This window comes from Schistocerca americana, chromosome 11 (assembly GCF_021461395.2).
Source record: "Schistocerca americana isolate TAMUIC-IGC-003095 chromosome 11, iqSchAmer2.1, whole genome shotgun sequence".
Classification (NCBI taxonomy): Eukaryota; Metazoa; Arthropoda; class Insecta; order Orthoptera; family Acrididae; genus Schistocerca; species Schistocerca americana.
In genome coordinates, this window is record NC_060129.1 from 88478782 (window position 1) to 88503612 (window position 24831).

At 42.4% G+C, this 24831-nt stretch overlaps 1 protein-coding gene across 1 annotated transcript in view; it reads right to left on the bottom strand.

Annotated features, from left to right (window-relative positions):
• Window positions 1-571: 571 nt before the first annotated feature.
• The window catches only part of LOC124554153 (ankyrin-2-like), a 42351-nt gene continuing 18091 nt past the window's right edge, over window positions 572-24831 (bottom strand). Inside the window, exons 3-4 of the mRNA XM_047128220.1 lie at window positions 8940-9089; window positions 572-1146 (exon numbers count right to left, since the gene is read on the bottom strand). Coding sequence (XP_046984176.1) covers window positions 660-1146; window positions 8940-9089 — 637 coding nt within the window. The 3' untranslated portion in view covers window positions 572-659. The remainder of the gene's footprint in view (window positions 1147-8939; window positions 9090-24831) is intronic.

Sequence of the window (24831 nt, forward strand, 5' to 3'; positions counted from 1 at the left end):
GACCGTTTCTAGTGGGAAGGCTTTGAAGTGTTGAGAGCTCGCACGTTTGTGTTTGCATTGGGGGTTGGCCTTGCCCTTTGGTTATATCAAATTATTATTTTGTTGTTATATTTATTGGTTGTGTGTCGCGCTTCTTCGATTTTATAGTGCCAAGTGCCATTATCTTTCTCAAGATTTTTCTTATATAAATGATTTTAAATTGTAATGCCAAGTTAACATATTAGTGGATTTTGTCTCTTGGGTAAACTCCAAAGGCACTATTGTAAAAGGTCATTTGATTTTATGGTGGCAAGACGCCGTTATTGTTTTTGAAGCTGTTTGTTTTAACTATTTGTTAAGCTCTGTAAGTTACACGAATATATTGTTACTTAAAAGAGTTTAGCATTGGCAATTTAATAAATTGTGTACAAAGTCTGCTGTTTGGATATTATTGGGCGGAAATCCGTGGATAGTTGTCATATAAGAACACACATTCCACCCTTCTTCTACCTACAGTTCTCACTCTGGTTGTAACGGTAATGGATTCGTTGTATGTACTACGTAAATATGGGTACAAAGCAAGACTGCAGGATTAACTTTTCTGAATTGTTTATTTTAAAAGTAGCAGAGGTTACACAGAAAGCTTTATTTATTTTACTCCGTAGTCGTCTGCATTACACTCAGCTTGATCTTAGGATGTCTATGAGCGACTGGTGGTTGTTCCGCTCGGCTAGGTCCAGCGGCGTGTCCCCACCATAATTCCTGTCTTCTCTGTCGGCCCCTGCCTCTAACAGTGCAGCCGCCGCCTCTGCACGGCCACGCCGTGCTGCATCGTGCAGTGGCGTGCTCCCACTTTGATCCCTGGCGTTGTGGTCGGCAGAGGAAGCTGCCAGCAGCCGCACCACAGCTGCATGGCCTTTCCATGCAGCCAGATGTAGAGGCGTGTTCTGCCAGCGGTCCCTGGCGTTAACGCCTGCTCCTACCTCCAGCAGATGGGCCGCCACCTCCCCGTGCCCCATGGCTGCTGCCCAGTGCAGTGCTGTCCGCTTGTTCTCGTCCTTCGCCTCCACGTCCGCCCCCACTGCCAGCAACGTTCGCACTTTGCTCACTGACCCATCCTTAGCTGCAGCAATCAGCATCTCGCCCTTCATGTCTCCAGATAGATTTCTGCAACAAAAGGACAATACTAACAAATTTCTTCAAATTTTGCAAAAACAGACATAATGTCTTATGGGATGACAGCAATCAGTGATTTTATAATGTTACTTTAAATCCGTCTTGATTGCAAGTTTTTTTTATTATTCATATGACCGGTTTCGGTTCATTCAGAACCATCTTCAGATCTGATATTTAAGTTACAGGAGTAACCCGTCCAATTCAGCAACTTTCACATGCTATGTCACATATGTGACGTAGCATGTGAAAGTTGCTGAAATGGACGGGTTACTCCTGTAAGGCAGTACTGTGATGCCCTTTTAGCCAAATAGCGGTGCCCCCTTTCTCGTATCACACGTGTTGGATCCTGCCCTCGTCTTCGAGAGACAGTTTCTGTCTCTACCAACTGTCGCCACATCTGAGAAACAACAGTAAGATCCACATTGAGCCACCAGGCCACTTCAGTTTGTGATTGTGCTGCTTCCATTCTTCCTATGGCCCTCCACTGCAGAGAGCCTGGCATGCGTCTTCTCTGTACCATACTCCACCGTCTGTGACTGTGCCTACAGAGATTGTGGATGTGGGACTACCCGGAAAACACTATCCCATTTCATAGGTGCACTGACTTCATTGTGAGCTTGGTTGTCTGTTGATCGCAGAAGCAGAAGCAGAACTGTGATGAGTTCCAAGAACACATCTCCCCAATAAGGTTACCACAATACACTGGTGTCCAAAATTAAAGCAACAAACTGCGATTTCCCTGTCCTGTGTCTAATTCACGATATGATCATGCATACTGTCTACAGATGTCAGCACCATCGTGTTCTACACGGAAGACAGCATTCCAGTCAACAGACAACCAAGCTCACAATGAAGTCAGTGCACCTATGAAATGGGATAGTGTTTTCCGGGTAGTCCCACATCCACAATCTCTGTAGGCACAGTCACAGACGGTGGAGTATGGTACAGAGAAGACGCATGCCAGGCTCTCTGCAGTGGAGGGCCATAGGAAGAATGGAAGCAGCACAATCACAAACTGAAGTGGCCTGGTGGCTCAATGTGGATCTTACTGTTGTTTCTCAGATGTGGCGACAGTTGGTAGAGACAGAAACTGTCTCTCGAAGACGAGGGCAGGATCCAACACGTGTGATACGAGAAAGGGGGCACCGCTATTTGGCTAAAAGGGCATCACAGTACTGCCTTACTACTGCATGGCAACTGGCATCACACCTCGCAGTATGCACTGGATGTGTTGTATCGAGGCAAACGTTATACAGAAGGCCACAGCAGAGTAGCCTATATAGTCAGAGACCTGTTGTATATGAACCCCTGACACATCTCCACAGAGAGTAATATGTAAAGTCATCAACACGCCAACTGGATGACTGAACCATGGGCCAATGTTATTTTCACAGGTGAATCCCAGTGTGGACTGGAGAGTGATTATCGACAGATTTGCATATGGAGGGAACGTGGAACAGGATTTTGGAGCCCAAACATTGAGGAACAAGCCTGTTATCCAGAAGGATCTTTAATGGTGTGAGCAGCGATTACGTTGACACCTCTTCATGACACTGTATGGGTGAATTGGCAAGGGTTAACTCCTGTCAGGTATCGTAACGAGATCTGGGAAACTCATATGCCATTGTTGCGAGGTGCTGTGGCCTCATAGGGATATGCCTCATACAGATCAGGTGATTGACGTTTTCTTGGAAATAGAAGATATTGCACACATGGGAGATCCCAATTTGAATCCCATTGAGCATATTGCGGATACACTAGGGAGATGGGTTGCATCACATAAGCATCCACAAACAATTCCATAAATCTTGTGAGTTGCTCTGCAGGAAGAATGATGTTATTGCCTCCACTTGAGAGTGATGACTTCATTCGCAGCTTGCCCTGTTTTTGTCAGGCGGTCACAAACTATGCTGAGCACATTAAACCAGTAGTCGAATTGAGTGTGCAGTTCTGTTAAGTTGGAAAAAAAAAAACGAAGAACATTTTTGTCTACCATAGTGGTCAGTGCTAATAGACAAGCAACACTGTGTGAAATAAATGCAGAAATCGATGTAGAATGTACGACTAACGTATCTGTGAGGACAGTGCGGCTAAATTTGGGATTAATGGGCTGTGGTAACAGATGTCCAATGCTAGTACCTTTACTAACAGTATGGTATCACCTGCAGCTCCTTTCCTGGTCTCGTGACTAAAATGGTAGGATCCGAGGTGGCTGGAAAAGCTTGGTCAGATAAGTCTCGAATTCCGTTGGTGAAAACTGATGGTGGTGTTCGAGTGTGACGTAGACCCCACAAAACTGTGGACCCTAGTTGACAACAAGACACTGTGGCTCCATAATGGTGTGCGCTGTGTTTGTGTGGAATGGACTGAGTCCTCTGGTCCAGCTGAACCAATCGTTGACTGGAAATGGTTATGTTTGGCTAGTGCGAGACCATTTTCAGCCATTTTTTGACTCCATTTTCTCAAACAACGATATAATGAGCCACAACTGTCCGCAACTGATTTGAGGAACATTGTGGACAACTCGTGTAAATGATTTGGCCATCTGGATCGCGCAACATGAATCCCATAGAAGATTTATGGGACATAATCGACAGGTCAGTTCCTGTACAAAATCCTCCACCAGCAACACATTCGCAGTAGTGGGTGGCTCCAGGGACAGCACAGCAAAATATTTTTACAAGTGACTTCAACGACTTCTCGGGTCCCCGCCACGTCGAGTTGTCGTACTAGGCTGGGCAGAAGAAGGTCTGACACGATATTAGGAGGTATCCCACGACTCTTGCCACATCAGTGAATGTAGCTGTATTCCTGTCTTTCTCTGAACATTTCTATATTTTCTTCTTTCGTCGATCAGTTGCAGTATTTCTTCTGTTACTAAGGGTTTCTCCGAAGTTAGCTTCCCTTTATCTGTGTCGTCTGTCCACCGTCGGTTATTTTACATTCTAGAGATGTACACTCGTATTCAACTGAACAGCCTACTGTGTTGTTCCTTACCACCATATCCACATCGTTGGTAAACTTCAAATACATCTCATCATTTCTCAGTACTGCATGATGATACATCCTTCTACACTGATTCTTCTGGTCGATTCTCTTGAACTTCACTCTACTCTTCATAATTATTAGATCTGTATTTACATCTGAGTACACCTTACAGTCCAATATCTGATTTCGAATCTCTGACCATGATGTAATCCAACAGCACTCTTTCAGTGTCTCTGGGTCTCTTCCAAGTATACTTTTTCGTCACACGATTCCTGAACAGAGTATTCGTAAATACCATCTCACATTGGTTGTACAACTCAATTAGAATTTCATCTCTGTCATCCCAATGCCAATCCCATATATCCGATGACCCTTTCTGCTTCTCCTTCCCCTGCAACCGCATTTTAATTTCATACTTTCTTTTCTCCTTTTTACTTGTGACATTGGCATGTGTACCTGAACTGTCGCTGTCTGAATTCGTTTGATGTCGAATCTGGTGAGAGAAACTCTGTCGCTGAGAAGTTCACAGTAGTCCGCTCTCTCCCCTATTTTCCTATTCATAACGAACCCTCCTCCCAACATAGCATTTTCTGCTGCTGATGATATACCTCAATGTGTCTTAAGATAAATGCTTAGCCTTTTCCTAGTTCACATCAGTGACCCCCAATGTATCTAGACTGGGCTTTTGCACTTCCGTTTTTAGACTCTCTAGCTTTCCAATTACAATCAAACTTCTGAATTCAAAGCTCCAAGTCATAGAATCTTATCCCACAATAACTTATTCCGTCTCTATTTCATAGTCACTTCCACCATGACAGACAATTTGCAGAGATCCAAAAGGATAACTTGTCTGGAATCTTTCCACAATGCAGATGGCATCACAACCGTTTTCCTGTTACTGTCATATTTCCTGTGGATGCAAGTTACGTGGTTTTAATTTATTAGATTCCATTGCCTTCTGCATCCTCATGTCATTGATCCCTTTTGATTCTCCAGCTTTCTAGGGGCAGTTTCCTACCTGAAGGGCAATAGAGTTCCTTGAAGCTCTATCCTTTCCTCCTCCCTCTTTGACCCTTCTATTATTGGTTGCCAGGAAGCTGATAACCTTGGCGATGAGCGCCTGTAGCTCCAAACACACACACACACACACACACACACACACACACACACACACACACACATTCTTTGGCCTTTGTCAGAAAGATGGCGACCTCTTAAACTGGATGACTTCTGCTGCCGCTGCTCTTAATTTTTTTCAGAGGTTAAGCAGCGTCTGTGTTCGGATGTTTTCATTACTACTCAATGGTGCACTCCTAAACCATTGGTATATAACAGAAACACTGTCCCAGCATTTATCTATCTTGTAAAAATGTGAAGTAAGTCGTTTAAGAGCTTTTTGAGATTCTTGGTAACAATGTTAAAAAACGTCTTTTTCTTTTGCAGTGGTATATACATTGACGGAAAAATATTGCAGCACGAAGAAGTTGTGTGACAGAAACGAAAGTTGGTACGTGTGTTTCTACATCTGAATGATGATGACTTTCTGTGGCAGTCGCGTCGCTTAAGAGTGGCGCTAGTAGTACCATTATGAGGAAGCAAATCAAGCTTGTTGTAATTACACGCTGTAACGAGCGTGAGCGTTAGTTACCTTTGAGATTGGCTGCAGTAAGCTGATGTTAGTCAAAATTTCCTTCGACACGACAGAGACGCCGTTATGAACATCTCACAGAGATTAAACGAAATCTGTAATAGGGCTATGAGAAGCTGGATGTTCCAACCGTGATGCATAAATATTTGACAGGCATGTAGCCACTATGCAGGCCTGCTGGCTGCGGTGATTCCAAGAATATTCCGTCGGAAGAAGACTGGGTTTCAGACAGCCACGTGACACTACTGAGATGGAAGACCATCGTGTTCACCGTATGGCTCTGGCGCACTGTAATACATCTCCAGCAGCAGTTTGAGCAGCAGTTGGCAAGTAACACAATGAAGTATTAAAAATCGGTTACTTCACGGACAGCTCCGAGTCAGATGCTCTGTAGCGTGTGTTCCACTGATCCCACACCACCACCGTTTGGCACTTCAGTGGTGACAAACTGAAGGGAATGGTCGAACTCTGTTGTATTTTCTGATGAAAGTTGGTTCAGCCTCGCTGCCGGTAATGACCATGTTTTGATTTAGAAGGAGACCAGTTGGGGGCCTACAACCAACCTATCTGTGTGTTAACACATTGGACCTAAACCTGGAGTCATGGTCTGGGGTGCGATTTTATATGACAGCAGGAACACTCTCGTTGTTATCCCACACACCTTGAGTGTAAATATCTGTTTCAATCTGCTGATTCGACCCATTCTGGTGCCATTACTGAACAGCATTCCAGGGGGAGTTTTCCAACCGGATAACGCTAGCTGACTTACCGCTGTTGTAGCCCAACATGCTCTATAGAGTGTTGACATGTCTCTTGGCATGCTCAATCATCAGGTCCGTTCCCAGGCGAGCAGATATGGGACATCATCATACAGTAACTCCAGCATCATTCACAAACAGCATTACGGTCCCTGCACTGACCAACCAAGTGCATCTGACATCGAACTCCATTCCACAAACTCTCGTCCGATACTTGTGCAACAAAATTCATGCATGTCTGCATGTTTTAATTCGACCTTCTCACAGTGTATGACCATTTCACGTTTCCAGTGGCTTATCTCACACCTACATTGACCTGCGATCTTGCAGTGTTAATCAGTTAAATATGTTACCCTTGTAAATGTATCCTTGATGTTTCACTACTCTGTATTGACAAGTTTTCGGTTTTGTGATTCTTTTCTATCAGTGTATTTATGATTGTAAACTATTCTTGTTTAAAGTAGTTGTCGCTTTTAGTCTCCGAAAGACTGTATTTTTTTATGTAGGACCTTTTATTAGTCATCACAACTGTCTGATGCCCAAGAAAAAAGGAAGCCTTCACTGTCTTCGCCCTGTATATTGTTATTCACATCAGTACCATGTTACGCTCGATCTGTTCCCCAGCCTGGTTTTCTTAACTCTCTGTCAACAAAATTTTCACTCCATTATCAAGTATTTTGTTAATATGTTTCATTTCCTGCTCTTTATCTTTTATTTCCGCATCCTGTTGTTTCCCTCTCGATTTTTAGCCAGCTTTCTTAACTTTTTATGTCAGTCTTTTTATGCTGAAACATTCTTCCCTTTCCATGTCTTGTTTCTAATTCAACCACAATAATTTATTTTCTACTTTGTTTTCTGCCGCTTTTCTACTGAGATTGTACTAATTTCGTGTCCAGTATGTGCAACGTAATTTAAAGACTATCCCTGAAATTGTATTCAGAGTTATTCATTACGCTGCATAATGAGTTTCTGGATTATCCACAAAGTATTCTTCCCTGTGCTCTCTATCTTTAGTCTTTCCTGCTACACTTCCTTATCGTCGGTTGTCTTCTTATGTTGAATGGTTGATGCTATTTGTGTACGAGAAATTAGGTAAATACCCGTCAGGCTATCTTATTTATATAATTACACCATACCTTCTCTGTATCTTGCTCAATTTGGCACAGACATTAAATCTAATGACATTGTACATCTGTGGCTGACCTTAAAAGGTAATTAAAGCTCGATATCCTTGAATAACTGGGAGAGATATGTTTTCTTAAGTAACCTGAAACATTACTTATCCCATGTCAATGTTAAAATACTGGGTAGCCTTCCTTATTTCCCCTTGAATAGGTACAGACTCCTCTATTGTCCAATAACTTGTTGGATTCTACTCTGATTAATTATAAAAGCATGTTGAATACTCTGAATTGCCACTCTTGGGCCTGTAGAATTCAGCTAGCCACTGAAATGCATTTTGCAACAATATCAGTTCACTATCAGATTATCATTATTTCACGAAGCGACAGTCAAATTTCTGTGGCTACCACTATAGATCAAATATTTCAAAGAAGAAAAGTGACGTGATGACGAATTTACGCTGAAGCTGGTCTGCAGTGAATAAAAAGAAAAACTTTTGCAATGTCAGCTGTAAAACTCCCTGAGACACAGAGGGTATTACAGGTGGTGAGATATGGCTGCTGTGTCCATCTCCACTCAACGATCCCCACGCATTACAATTGACCTGGTTTTTATTGATCCAACATGCCTGCGTTAATCAGCAAGATACCGACAGTTTAGTAGAGGCTGATGTTGTCACGAATGATTTCCAAAAACTGCCACTAGAGGTTCTCACATACATCTCTCGTAGTAGGGTAAGACATGGATCTCAAATGATTCTCCTCCCCCAGTGGTGGGGTTCCCACAGACCCTTGAGAGAATATCTCATTATAGTGTTGGGAGAGTGATCGCGAAAATGCAAGTGACGCTGGGAGTTTCAGAGATTCCTGCTTATTTGGTGAGGCAGCCCAATAATGAATAATACTGAACGTGGTTGCAAGTCAGAAGAAACAAACAAGATCCGGTCTCTGCAGAATTAATTCATAATATAGCAAATCATCGCTGAAAACAGAAATTGCCTCTAACTCACCACTCGCTATCTTTGGGGAAGTATCTTACACAAGTAACTGCATTAAGTGGCTCAGTTGTGTTAGGAATCGAAAATACGTCACGATGCAGACCTTTAGATCCTTGCCTCGTCAAACATCATAATTTATAAAAGAAATAAATTAATACCAGAACTATAACATCTGCTTCGTCAAAAACATAAAATAGCAACATTCGATTTCTTCACTTTAGCACTGGGCTAACTGCCCAACGCGTAACGCTGGTATTGTGACAGAACTCACCGCAGGTGAGAGACGGCAGCGTCATCAGGCTGTGGAGTGGCCTGGGGAGTGGTGGGAGGCACAGCTGTGGCTGGGCTCCAGCCGTCGTCGCTGTGGCCACTGTGCAGCTGCGAGGAGGGGCCGGTCCTGCTCTCTGCAGCGCTTGGCGTGCTGCGCAGAAGGAACACTGCTTCGAGAAGGGTTTTCACATCGAAGCCAGTGGTCAGATTACCACAGACAGTACTGCTGAGGTACTGTCCCCACACAGATAATGGAACACACACTACCAAAGACAGTAGTGGGACAACTAAGGCGTTTAGCTAATCGCTTCACACATTGCATCTCCTAATTTTCTCATACTTGTAGGCTAGCATACTACACAGTATTTGGTGCAAAACAAAGCACAAATGTAAGGTTGATACTAAGCTCAACAATTATGCTTATGACAACTATTAGTCAACATAGTTTCAATACATAACAATATAAATCACAAAGAAATTTGAATGACAGTATCCCTCCAATGCAATTAATGTAGTGTTGTCGTTATGGGATGGTGTTCCTAGCTCGTGTGTTATGGGGGTAGGATGTCAAAGCGGCCGACTTGGAGCAGGAGAGACACCAGAGGACATTTTAGTTTCCACAGTCTGTACTTTTACAAATAAAATCATAAAACTTCGTCAGAATGTCCAGGAAGGATTCAGTATTCACACTCATAGCAGTGGAACTGCAAAAACATAAAGAAATAATTTTTTTTACATGTGAAATTTCGTAATTTTTCCTCTTCCTATCGGCTGCAGCTGTCGCTATAGGTACACCTTTCTTCATAAGTAAGAGAGATCCTTCGATGAATCATGCACGGCATGCAAACCATGCTTACAGGTACATGAAACTCTAGAATTTATTTAATTTATGAAAAAATGAATGTGCTGTAGCATTTTTAACTTCATCTTTAGAGAAAACTCAAGTTTTATAGTTATATTACCTACATTTTTAGCACAGTTTTTAATCGACTTCCAAAATTCTAGAGATTTGAATTAAGGAGTTTGTGTTTAATGAGCATACCAAGTTTGAAAGTAATAGGATTCTTATTATGAATGTTACATGCACCTAAGTTAAGAAATGTCTGTTTTGCGGAAAATGGCCATTAAAGTTTCTGCTTGTATGTGTCATTCCTTTAGAACTGTCCAGCACCATAAGCAAGTTCTTTTCCATTTTCTTAGTCGGTTTTCATTCTTTTCACATTCCTGACTTTATCACCTCCAAAAATAATTTATTTGCTTTCACTACACACTCTCTATCGCATACAAAGCTTTGATGCAGTTCACTCCGGTCTTTATTCCCATTTTCTCTAAAACATATTTCTTGCTTTGCACACAATCATTAAAACATGAAACCGCATCATAAACACAAATAGCAACTGCATTTTGTCCAAGAAAAATGGTTTTTAGCAATATTTCCCATACACATTGGTTAAAACTTTCATTTGGTTTTTGGGTACCACCATGAACACATTTCTTCAATAAGTTTTCATTTGCAAGGTCCCTGATATAGGTTTGGTGGCTTCCATTAAAGTCCATTGGTGAAACATTTGTTGCAGCACCCTTTGTTCTGTATTTGTTGCCCTGGTGACTTTGTGTAGGATTGAAGCTGTGCAAAGGGGTTTGGCTTATAATCACTAAAATGTATATTTTTTATACATCGTACTATTCAGGAAGATATGCGGTACAAAATAGGCATATCTTTGAAAAATCAATTTTCTAAAATTTTTGACATCCTCCCCTTAGCAGTCACGAATCCGACTGTTGGAGGAAGAATCTGGAGAGATGTGTGCTAAAAATCTTTTTCGGTTGTTTCGTCCCTGTTGTGTGTAAGAATGATACGAAAATAAACCTAGAACCCGAAGAAATGGGATACAAATTACAAAGGGGAAATTATACCAGTGATACGATGTTGTGCAATGTCGTTAGTTCGAGGGATGTGGGTTCCTAAGATTATTGGTGCATTCATATTGCAAATTAATTTGTACTTCTACTTGTACTATAAACATCACCATACACTTATTTTTTCTCCAAAATGTAAGTAATAAATACAGATTGAGTTATCCCACCATCTTTTACACATTACAAACATAGAAATTCTTCTACAGAATAGGAGTTGTCAAGGAGAGACTTTTTCAGGTTATTTTCACATTTCACCTTGCCATCTGTTAGACGTTTTATATCACTGGGTAAGCTGCCAAAAATTTTTTTGCAGCTTTGTACACCCTCTTCTGTGCTAAAGACAACCTTAATGTTGATTAATAAATGTCATTTTTCTGCTAGTATTGTAATTACGTACCTCATCGTCGCTTTTGAACTGTAGTGGATTATTTACAACAAACTTCATGAGGGAGTAAATATACTGTTAAGCAGTGGTCAGAATACCCTACTCTTCGAACAGATGTCTACAAGGTGATCATGGGTACGCACCACATATTGTTCTTACAGCATGTTTCTGGGCAATGATGACCTTCTTTCTTAATGATGAGTTACCTCAGATCATTATTCGGTATGACATTACTGAATGTAAATAAGCAAAATATGTAAACTTACTGATTTCTATCTCTTCAAATTTTGCTATGACTAAGTTAAAACGAGGCTAAACTAAATTGTCTTAGGAGTTCCGAAATTTGTGTTTTTTCCAATTTAAATTCTCATCATTATGGACACCAAAGATTTTTTTAATTTCCCACTATGTGAATTATTTCATCACAACATGTTACACTTATCACTGGTGCAGTACCCCTGGAGGTACAGAACTGAATAATATGTGTCTTTGTGAAATTCAGGGTGGGACCATTCGCAGAAAACCAGTCAATGATACTTTTGAGAACTTTGTTCACCATGTTTTCAATTTCTGCATGTATACTGGGAGTGATTACCATACTGGTGTCACCTGAAAAAAGATCTAGTTCTGCTTGTTGTACATTAGACTGTAGATCATTTATATACGTGAGAAACGCTAGTGGACGTAAGATTGAACATAGGGGAAACCCATACGTGATTTCTCCCCTGTCAGAATTATGTCCCTGGATTCTGTTTGTTGAATTACTAATAAGTACAAATTTTTCCATTCTTTTGATCAGATATGCATGATCCATTGGTTGGCTATACCATCAATCCCAAGAAACTTCAATTTATCAAGGAGTATACTATGATTTGCAGAATCAAATGCTTTGGATAGGTCACAGAAAATACCTACCGGTACTATTTTGTTATGTAATGCTTGTAATATCTGGTGTGTGAACATGTAAACAGCATTCTCAGTGAAGCAACCGTTCTGAAACCCAAATTGTGATTTGCTGAGGACATTATTGTTGCCAAGATGTAATAATCTTATAGAATACATCTCATTCTCAAAAATTTTGGAAAATGATATCAGTAGTGATATAGGTCGGTAGTTACTGATGTCTCTCTTATCTGTGAAATAAAAGGTGTCGGCATTCCAATTCAAAACTGAACGCTATTCATTCTGTGAATCCCAAGACGAGCGAAGACACGGATTGAAACAAGTGTGCTGTTACGAGTCACTGTTCCATAATTAATAATTCGCTGTCTGACACATAAATTGAAGCATACAGGGATCACAGTCAGAGGTCGTTGTGGCTTTACAGTGCTGCGCCGGGAATTCTGCATCAAGAGGATCGAAGATAACAACAAGAATTCGCTTTAGCAGAGGAGGTTCGATCCGAACCAGTTTTGTCATACAAATATTCGTGCACAATAGCGGTAACAAGAAAAGGATGTATGTAAATTTACGAATGTTGAATGCTGAATACATGTACTATATATTGGAGGTCCGTTTCTATTAGAGTCAGTTAAAGTTCACACAGGATATGTGTGCCTTTTATTTTTTTTTCAATCATTCTTTCAAAATTTTCTTTTTAATTATTTAAACAGCAAATATTTATTAAGATTTCAATTTATATATCACATTTCTAGTCCCCCCGCCACTATTCAATGGCAACCGTGAGACGACGGCGCCGAGAGGAATGTGAACAGACCTTTCAATTCTTGAAGAAAAAAATTTTTTTAGGTAAATGATCCATTTCAGCTGAAAAAACAAAATTCATGACAAATATAAAAAATGCACCAAAATACATAGAAACACAAATAGGTAAAATAGAGAGAGTAAATAAATTTAAATATCTTGGAGAAACTATACAACAGATTGGACTAGAAAAATATGGAATAGATGTAAGAATTAACAAAATGGAAAGGGCATATGGTTTGACCAAAAATATTTACAACAAGAAATGAATAGGTAGAAAAACAAAACTAAAACACTGCACCACAATGGTACAACCCGAATGTTTATATGGATCTGAATGCCTAACGATGAACTACAAGATGGACAAACTAGAGGTACTGGAAAGAAGGATTATTAGAAAAATAATGGGTGCAATGGAAACCGCAGATGGTTGGAAAATAAGAAGTAATGAGGAGATCTCCAAAAAATATAGAGAAAATATCTGCAATAATGGCCAAACAAAGATTAAACTTTTTTGGACATCTCCACCGAATGGATGGAAATAGACCAACAAAACGAATACTGCTACATTTCTGGAAGAAGAAATCGACAATAGCATGGATTACAGAAGTAAGAAAAGATCTTGAAAGAAACAACATAAAAGAATCAGAAATAGCAGAAAGAAACCATTTTAAAAACAAAATACAAAATTTGGAAGGCTTTCAAAGCAGAAGAAATAAAAAATCGTGAACAACATGGACAAAAGAAAAGAAGAGACTTCATGGGGATAAAATGAGGGAATCCTGAAAAAATAGGATACAACAACAAAGGAAGGAGAGGAACTGAAGTTGTTAACGTGATCCTAGTAAGTGTAAGCCAATACGATTGGGAAAAAAAAGAACTAATGAGGCCTTTGTTGGAGTTTTACATGTCCGTGAGGTTGAAACTATTAACAACTTGAAGGAGCAAATTAAAATGAATTTCTGCCTACGAACGAGATATACTGGGAATGCGAATTTCAGCGGTTAAAGTAGTAAGTTGCTACGCTGTATGCTTATATGGCCCTGCTTGGCACCGTCTCTCTCGCAGTAGATAATCCTTGTTCCTTCCAATTAATATCCTTTACGGAAAGTGGATTTCTATAGAAAAGACGAAGATATGTGTAAAGTCAAGATTTAATTGAAGGATAGCGATTCAAACAAAATTTCATGTTTAAAATTCTTTTCCTTCTATAATTTTATTCAGAATGGAGTCAAAGGAAATGGCCATTGTAGAAAATTCATTACAAAATACAATATGCCACCGAGCGAGGTGGCGCAGTGGTTAGCACACTGGACTCGCATTCGGGAGGACGACGGTTCAATCCCGTCTCCGGCCATCCTGATTTAGGTTTTCCGTGATTTCCCTAAATCGCTTCCGGCAAATGCCGGGATGGTTCCTTTGAAAGGGCACGGCCGATTTCCTTCCCCATCCTTCCCTCACCCGAGCTTGCGCTCCGTCTCTAATGACCTCGTTGTCGACGGGACGTTAAACACTAATATCCTCCTCCTCCACAATATGCCAAGATGGCGGAAATCCGAGCTTGGCAACAGTTGAAGGTCACGCACCAACTCGTGAACTGGCCAATAACTACCAAAACGACGAGGTTGGCGTCCCATTATTAAAAAATTGTCATACTGGTAATATAACTAATGATGCCGCTCTTATGACGCTTTATGAGCCAATTTCTCAGGTCTCACCGGGAAACATTTTCTCAGATAGTGAATCTGAAGTGCGCAACAGCGAAAATTCCTTTGATTATCTGCTCACAACGTTGCGGACACAAGTACAGGAAACAGTTCACAAAAGCAATGCAAATACCAGTGAGACACACACTCTGACACAGCTAATGCTACTAACACTACAGTTTGCACAGCAAAACCAGGCGTTTAACGAATTCAAGAATAGTGTTAGTCAACAGTTCAGAGAAGTGGGCAAAAATGTAGGCACTGAATTATCTGACGAATTATCCGGTAAGTTCACAGAGCACGGTAAACAACTAAAACAAGAAATAATTACCGACATGTCCCGCAATATAAATATGTTAACGGAAAAGGTAAGATCCGTAATTTGTAATCGGGAACAACTTGCAGGTGAGTTGAAAAACCTCAGTAAAGCATTTTGTCAAGTTCAGGACACGCAATCCCATGTGGATGCGTCGGTAAAAAATGTCACGAACGTAGTCAGCGAGCTGCAAGACGTAAGCAAAAACCTAACTACAGAAATACAAAACTTGAGTCTAAGAGTAGATCATTTTAGAGTCAGAATTTGCTAAAAACAGAGAGGTATACTATGTGTAGATGTAAAGGAAATAACTGAAAAAGCTGAAGCTGGGATGCTGGAGAAGGGCAGCACCTTTGCTGGAAAGGTAGTGTCAGAGTGCAAAATCTATGTAGGTACTGTAAACTTGTGGTAAGATCTTATGGGACCCAACTGCTTAGGTCATCGCTCCGTAAGCTTACACACTTAACTTACTTACGCTACGGACAGCACACTCACCGATGCCCGAGGGAAGATTCGAACCACTGACGGGGGGAGCCGCGCGGACCGTGACAAGACGCTTTAGACCGCATGGCTACCCCGCGTGGCCCTTATGTAAATACTGTAGAGCTCTTTAGAGCTCTAAAAGACAAGGAAAGCGGACTTCCTGCTAAAACAGACTGGTGTTACACGAAGCAGAGGAAAGGTTGCGAGGCAGTGTTGCTAAAACTACGGACATTCCAAAACAGCATATGACAGAAAACAAAGCTATGCTCTTAGATGCCTTCACTGGTTACCAACAATTCTGGATTAGCCCTTAGAAGGGAAATAGCGAAGGTTGCACAATTCAACAACACTTGCCGGCAGTTGCACCTGTCGAGCAAGCGCAGTTACCATGGATACGCCACAAGCGAACATAAACATGACTGTCACTGACAGAGCGGCGTGTTTGTCAACATTACTTGCAGATGAGGGATTACTTTCGCATCGACTATTCCCGATGTTTGCTTATGAAGGGAGAAGAACACACCCTGTGATCTTTATCAGACCATTTCGAAATGTTTTACCTCGTACCTTGAACGAAGCCCAGAAAATTAGAATTGTTGTTGAACACACAGAGTGACGTTCTGCTGTGAGCTACGGACATATCGGAACGCTGTCACTATTATGAGCAGAATGAGACGGCATCTCTGGATAAGTATTGGTCTGCGGCCGTACAAGAGAGGCTCAGACGTGAAGTATTCAACCCAGCTCCGTTCAATAGCAAGTATGGAAGCTTACGAGGATATTTTGAAAAATATTTGAATAAAACCAGGCCTGGACGAATCCGCTGTCTGAAGCTGAAAATTTTAAAGAGCCGTCTTCCTGCCCACGTTAGGGGAAAACTCATTAACATCCCGGAAATTGAATTCTTTCTATCTGTACTGGACTCAATAGATTTGATAAACGAAGAGAGACAAGTACAACCCAAGCCTTTTAATAAGCCGACAGCGTCACAGAGATTTATGGATAATGGTAACGATAATCACAAGGGCAATGGAGAAAGTCGTAAATGTAAAGGCGAATATAAGAGAAATGGGCAAAACTTTAGCAAAAACAACTACAAAGGGCGAGAAGCGCACGGCCAGCCTGTACAGTATGTACAGACACAAGCCTCCGGCAACAGTTAGCCGATCGTTGGCAAACGCAAAACAATACCAGACAACCAAATAACCAATAGACAGCGGAATGCGGCCAGAAAAGTAACGCAAATATGCTGAATAACGCGCAGAGGCAAAGAGAATTTCAGTCGAAAGCCTCACAGGATACTAAGCGGTGTAATCAAACACCAACACCCCACACAGTGGAAGCTATGCCTAACTCAGAGGCCGATGCCATCGCGATGCGGGACATCTTGAACCGGTCATGGTAGGCCCCCGTTCCGTGACCTTGGAGAAGAGTGGGGCACATGTTTGATCGACACTTGCTTTGTAAGGTTACTTTGAATGAAGAGGTTTAGGGTAGCATGTACAGCACAAAGAACAGAGCGTGCTTGCCCTAGCTGCCAACAGCACATGTCACTGTGTCTGTCTGTGATCTGAGCAGCCCATCATTGTGTCTGTCACTAGAATGACACCTGCAGCGGTCAGAGCTAATGTTCGTCTTTCTTCAACCTCTTGATGAGCTAACGTAAATAACAGCTTGTTGTACACATGCAATTTAATGCAAATGACGACTACAAATAAGACCAAAATCATTCACAAAGCTATGAACGTCTTGCTATTGCAGGATTTTTGGAGGCTAACTTACCTGCTGGCATACTCAGTTTAGTACGGTGATTTGATGAAACTCTCATGAGAATTTAACGAAAGCCTCGTGAGCCATCAGAAAATCTCATTACTAATTTCAGTGTCTGTGTTTAAGAGCCTACTCAAATGGTTCAAATGGCTCTGAGCACTATGGGACTTAACATCTCTGGTCATCAGTCCCCTAGAACTTAGAACTACTTAAACCTAACCAACCGAAGGACATTACACAACACCCAGTCATCACGAGGAAGAGAAATAAGAGCCTACTATGCAATGTCCTTCAGACATGCATGCATGTCTGAAAAAACAGATGCTGCTGTGATCTACAGCTGTGTAAAATACAGGAAACTTATTCACAACGGCGAATACGTCACTCCAACTGTACAGTTTACTGTTGACGTATGAAACTTGATATCAGACCTGGACTGGAATCAGAATATCCCACTGTACACGAGTGGTCGCCGCAACCACTTCGTCCATGGGAGCGTGCTTCAATGACCGACCCAAAGCTCGACACATCACCGTGAGTTTCCATGTCTTGCTGTAGAACAGTCACTGTAACACTCACACAGGAAGAAACTCACTTACTGTTGTCGCGGCCTTTGCCTGGGCATGTAAATACTACCTACAGTGCCTGTGTTTAAAAACCTTCTATAGAATGTCCTTCAGACAAGGATTCATGTCTGAAGGAACAGACGAAATGTGCTCTATAATTTGCCGGCCCTTGTGGCCGAGCGGTTCTAGGCGCTTCAGTCTGGAACCGCGCGACCACTACTGTCGCAGGTTCGAATCCTGCCTCGGGCATGGATGTATGTGATGTCCTTAGGTTAGTTATGTTTGAGTTATTCTAAGTTCTAGGGGACTCATGACCTCAGATGTTAAGTCCCATAGTGCTCAGAGCCATTTGAACCATTTTTTTGCTCTACAATTTATTGGTGACGTATGAAAATTTGTGCCAGACTGGGACCCCAACGTGGATATCCCACTTTATGCGAGCAGTCGCCTTAACAACTTCTGCTATTCCGGATTCGTGTCTCGTCTGGAAGAAGTTTTACTATGACGCAAATATACAGGTGAATCTCCTAAAACTTCGACAGAAAAAAATGGCGGATATTGGAAGTGCTATTCATGTGCTGCTCTTATACAGTGGATTGGAACTCCGAGCTCGTATTTTTAGCCAAACAAAAGATTGTATTAGTAACTAGGAAGTATATTATTAGTGAAAAATTACACTTTTCTAAAGAGAACAACTCCTATTGACATTAACAAATTAAAAGTGGGACAAATCAAATGTCAGTGGTGTTTGTTGCAGGATTATAGTGCGAGTCGTTTTCGAGATACAATATTCTGAAAAATTTCGACACTGCCATTTATTTGTGGTATTGAACCTGCTTCGTTGCTAGGTACAATGTTGTAATGTTTGCTTACAGAGTGCTTGTGTGTACCTTGAGTGCATTTCGACTTTCTATTCAGGTAGTGTCTGAGAATCCAAGCAGTAGGTCGTAAAAGCTGGCATCTGTATTATGTATGTAGAGTCTGGGAAGAATGCATTTCTCTCTCGTACAGTGTATGTGTAGAGAGATCCCAACTGACATCAGCCATCTCACCAATTAGGGCCAAGGCAGTGGTAACACCGGGTCTGGTCAGATCACCGAAGTTAAATGCTATTGGGCTGGGATGGGTGACCATCCGGTCTGCCGAATGCTGTTGGCAAGTGGAATGCACTCAGCCCTTGTGAGGCAAACTGAGGAGCTACTTGATTGAGAAGTAGTGCCTCCTGTCTCGGAAACTGAAGTACGGCTGGGAGAGCGGTGTGCTGACCACATACCTCGCCATAACCGCATCCAGTAACGCCTGTGGGATGAAGATGACACGGCGGCCGGTCGGTACCGTTGGGCCTTCATGGCCTGTTCTACAGGAATTTAATTTGCGTCTTACCAATTATTTATCAACCTCTAAGGCCATTCACGTGAAAGAGATAATGTAATACCCAGACAGCGTAACAGAAAAAAACAAGTGACGACAGAAGAGGGGCAAATTAAAGTGCTTCTTGCTGTTGCAGTTGATCCGCACGTTAGCTGCCGTGTAATCGCATGGGGACGTGGCACGAGTCAGGCAATTGTCGTACGTATTGACGTATTGTCCCCTGACATATATTCCACCACTATCACATCTCTCTCTCCATCAAGAACTGCATGGAAACGATTATGACAAACGTGTTAACTTCTATACATGGGCATTAAGACAGAATACTCCATGTGTATCATGTATCTTGTTCAGTGATGAAGCCACAGTTAATAAACGTGCCAAGTAAATCATCGACACATACCCTGTTGGTCTGTTGACAATCGCTGTCGGCTTCGTCAGATGGAGCGTCATCGACCAATGGGCGTCAAAATACAGTGGGATAGTGAACTGCCGGTTCACAGGTCCGTTTTTAATATACGCAAATCTGAACGCGAACAAGTATCACAGCTGCCATAATCCATGGATGCTCTGCTCTTCCTCTGCAGACTAGGAGGATCCTATGGTACCAACATGATGGCTGTTCAACCAATAGCGCACTAAGTACTGCAGTATATCTTCACGAAATCTTTCCAAATTGCTGGATTGGATGCTGAGGATGTGTACCTTGGCTGTCCCATTCCCAAGATTCTACGCCTGTAGACATATTTCTGTGTGGGAAGCAGAAAGTCTCTGTCTACAGGGACATACAGACTACAGTCGATGATATGCAGCGACGTATTACTGCAGCGTTCTTGGACATCTCCGCTGCAGCGGCCGTTGAAACCAGACTGGAACTGTGTTTTGCCGTTTCTGGTGCTGCTTTTCAACACAACCTGTGATGGTCAACTACCACGTTGCTGGCCGGAATCCACATAACTAATGTATGCACTTCTGCTTTTCTTTATTGTGTGCTACCACAGACACTCTGATCTGCAGATTGAGGAGGAAGAATGAGTAAATGAAATTAAAAAGGAGATTTTATCCTAGGTTCAGAGGCAAATAAGGCATTGGGAGAACTTGAAAAAACACAGCATGCGGTGTAGATGACGTTCCGACGGAAATCTTGAAGAGTTTAAAAGAAACAGGCAAAAATGAGTTGACCTCTCTTTGCAACTACATCTACGACAAATGTGAATAGGCAGAAGACTTTCTCGTAAGTATAATAGTCCCAATCCCAAAGACTAATTATCGTAAAAAGTGTGCAGACCACGGGACAATCAGCCTCTTACCGCAAGTAGCAAAAGTAGTTCTTCGGATTCTGAATAGGAGGCTATATGGAACACTGCAAGAAACACTTGGTGAAGAACACTATGGTTTCGTAAGGAGAAAGGTGAATACGAGATACCATTGGGCTTCTAAGAACCATCGGCGAAGGATACATAGAAAAGAGCATAGAAGTGTGTGCTGTCTTCATAAACCTTGAAAAGACATTTGATAGAGTGCAGTTCGATAAGCTGGTAGGTCTTTAGAAAAAGAAGGGAGTAAAGTGGAATGTGAGAAGACTGATGGCAAATCTGTACCTGAATCAGAAAGCTCGGGTACGAATAGGTAATGAGATGTCTGGAGACAACAGGATTGGGAGAGTTGTTAGACAGGGCTATTGTCTCTCGCCGATCTTATTTAACATCTGTCAGGAGGAAGTACTGGAAAGCTGACAGGAGGCGTCAGGATAGGTCGACAAAATATTGAATGTATAAGATTTGCAGATGACATGGCGATCCTCGTAAAAAATCAAGAGAAGCTGACTCAAGTGCTAAATGACCTGAATGAAGTCTTTGTAGTATATGGAATGACAATTAATAAAAAGAAAACCAAAAGCATTGCCATAAGCCTAAAGAAAAGAAAAGTAAAAATTAATTTGGAGTCAGTAATCATAGAACAGGTAAGAGCATTCAAGTATTTGAGAACTTGGATTAAAGAAGATACGGACTGACAACAAGATATCAAGGTGAGAATGGCTCAGGCGGAATAGGCATTTCAAAAGCAGAGAAGACTCTTAACTAGTTGTTTAAACAAGGAATTAAGGAAGCGACTGGTTAAGTGCTTGATATGGAGCATGGCCTTGTATGGAGCAGAAACGTGGACTTTGATAAAGCAGAATGAAAAGAGAAAGCTTGTGAAATGTGGATATGGTGTGGAACGATGATCAGCTGGACTGATAAAGTTAGGAATTACTCAGATATACTGAGGAGAGTTGGAGAAGAACGGAGGATGCTGCTAGCGATGGAGGACAGAAAACTAAACTGGATAGGCCACAATCTAAGAAGAGATTGCCTTCTAGTAGAGACAACTGAACGTTTCCTTCTGGGAAAGACAAGGAAGGGCAGAAGAAGGTTTCAGATGCTGGACGATGTCTGCAGGCCACAAGGTGGGTACCAAAGAATGAAGAGAAACGCAGCAGACGGAGAAGCATGGAGGGCTAGGCAGTTAAAACCTGCTGCAAGGCAGACAACCCAATGATGATGATGATGATGATGATGATGATGACCATAGGTACAAGTTTTGGCGTGGGGACTTTTCAAACTACGATATGTCGTAATTGAGTCACATAGAATCCTGCACCAAACAGCATGGACATTCTAATTTACCTTACTTTTTGTTGTTTAGTATCACTGGCATTGTTCCTTTTAAAGAATTGAATGTTTTCACCAAGAAAACCTATTCTATGTATTATTACAATCTATTGATGAGTGAATAACACGAGTCCCTCACTATTAATCAATTTTGTGAAACCGCACATCAATTGTGCTTTCTATTTTTACATCATTTGCAAGATTCCAGTGATTCACCCTATATTGTATACTTGGTGTGTCATTGTATTAGCAGTTGCGAATGCATTTCTTGTATTTCATACAGCTGTCGGTCATAGCAGTGTGAGTTCCCTCAGATATGCATGCATGTATGGAGGATATTCCATAACAAATAAAGAGAATGGAAAATTTTTACATGTCTAGGAAAGACCATGACAATAATAAGTATGTCTCTTTCTGAGTGAGAATCAAAGCATTTGTGCAAATGCAGGATGTGGACACATGGTGAAGTTTGGAGGTCTGGAAGAGTGCTTGGATAGCCAAAGTGGTTGAGGCAAACTGTCCCATAAAGTGGCAAGCCTAAGCTCGAGCTCCACTGCAACACAAATTCTAATATATCGTCAGAGAACTGTACAGCTGGAGTCTCATCCTACTTGCAGCTGTAAATACATTACTTACACGATGTGATCAAAAGAATCCAGACACCCTCCAAAACCATGAGTTTTTCATATCAGGTGCACTGTGCTGCCAAATACTCTATATAAGCGACCTCAGTAGTCATTAGACATCGTGAGATAGTAGAATGGGGTGCTATGCGGAACTCACGGACTTCGAATATGGTCAGGTGATTGGGTGTCACTTGTGTCATACGTCTGTACCAGAGATTTCCACACTCCTAAACATAACTCGGTCCACTATTTCCGATGCGATAGTGAAGTGGAAACGTGAAGGGACATATACAGCACAAAACGTTCAGGCCAACCTCGTCTCTTGACGGACAGGGACTGCCGACAGATGAAGAGGATGGTAACGTGTAATAGGCAGACATCTATCCAGACCATCACACAGTTATTCCAAACTGCATCAGGATCCATTGCAAGTACTATGACAGTTATGTGGGAGGTTTGAAAACTTGTATTTCATGGTCGAGCAGCTACTCATAAGCCACACATCACGCTGGTTAATGCCGAACCACGCCTCGCTTAGTGTAAGGAGCATAAACGTTGGACCATTGAACGGTGGAAAAAACGTTGTGTGGTGTGACGAATCACGGCACACAATGTGGCGACCCGATGGTAGGGTGTGGCTGAGGTCAATGCCCAGTGAACGTCATCTGCCAGTGCGTGTCGCGCCAACAGTAGAATTCGGAGGCGGTGGTGTTATGGTGTCGTCGTGTTTTTCGTGGAGGGTTCTTGCACCCCTTGTTCTTTTGCGTGGCAATATCACACCACACTCCCATATTCATGTTTTAAGAACCTTTGCCACTGTTGAAGGGCAATTCAGGGATGGTGATTGTATCTTTCAACACGATCGAGCACCTGCTCACAATACACGAGCTGTGTCAGACTGGTTAGACGAGAATAATGTCTTTGTAATCGACTGGCTTGCACAGAGTCCTGACCTGAATGCTATAGAACACCTTTGGGATGTTTTGGAACGCCGTGAACTCCGTGAAAAATGGGCCCAAAGAAACCTTCCAGCAGCTGTTATGAAGGCTGAGGATGGGCCAACACCATATTGAATTCCTGCATTACCGATAGAGGGCGCCACGAACTTGTTTGTCATTTTCAGCCAGGTGTATAGATACTTTTCATCACATAGCGTATACAAGAAACTGGATATTGTAAGTAGGCTGTTTAGGTTTTTATATTGGTAACGCCACGTAGCGCTCTGTATGAAAATCACTAGCTGTGCTGTGTGCAGTCTGTGGCCAGTTTGCATTGTTGTCTGCCATTGTATTGTTGGGCAGCTGGATGTTAACAGCGCGTAGCATTGCGCAGTTGGAGGTGAGCCGCCAGCAGTCGTGGATGTGGGGAGAGAGATGGCGGAGTTTTGAAATTTGTAATACTGGATGTCATGAACTGCTATATACACTCCTGGAAATTGAAATAAGAACACCGTGAATTCATTGTCCCAGGAAGGGGAAACTTTATTGACACATTCCTGGGGTCAGATACATCACATGATCACACTGACAGAACCACAGGCACATAGACACAGGCAACAGAGCATGCACAATGTCGGCACTAGTACAGTGTATATCCACCTTTCGCAGCAATGCAGGCTGCTATTCTCCCATGGAGACGATCGTAGAGATGCTGGATGTAGTCCTGTGGAACGGCTTGCCATGCCATTTCCACCTGGCGCCTCAGTTGGACCAGCGTTCGTGCTGGACGTGCAGACCGCGTGAGACGACGCTTCATCCAGTCCCAAACATGCTCAATGGGGGACAGATCCGGAGATCTTGCTGGCCAGGGTAGTTGACTTACACCTTCTAGAGCACGTTGGGTGGCACGGGATACATGCGGACGTGCATTGTCCTGTTGGAACAGCAAGTTCCCTTGCCGGTCTAGGAATGGTAGAAAGATGGGTTCGATGACGGTTTGGATGTACCGTGCACTATTCAGTGTCCCCTCGACGATCACCAGTGGTGTGCGGCCAGTGTAGGAGATCGCTCCCCACACCATGATGCCGGGTGTTGGCCCTGTGTGCCTCGGTCGTATGCAGTAATGATTGTGGCGCTCACCTGCACGGCGCCAAACTCGCATACAACCATCGTTGGCACCAAGGCAGAAGCGACTCTCATCGCTGAAGACGACACGTCTCCATTCGTCCCTCCATTCACGCCTGTCGCGACACCACTGGAGGCGGGCTGCACGATGTTGGGGCGTGAGCGGAAGACGGCCTAACGGTGTGCGGGACCGTAGCCCAGCTTCATGGAGACGGTTGCGAATGGTCCTCGCCGATACCCCAGGAGCAACAGTGTCCCTAATTTGCTGGGAAGTGGCGGTGCGGTCCCCTACGGCACTGCGTAGGATCCTACGGTCTTGGCGTGCATCC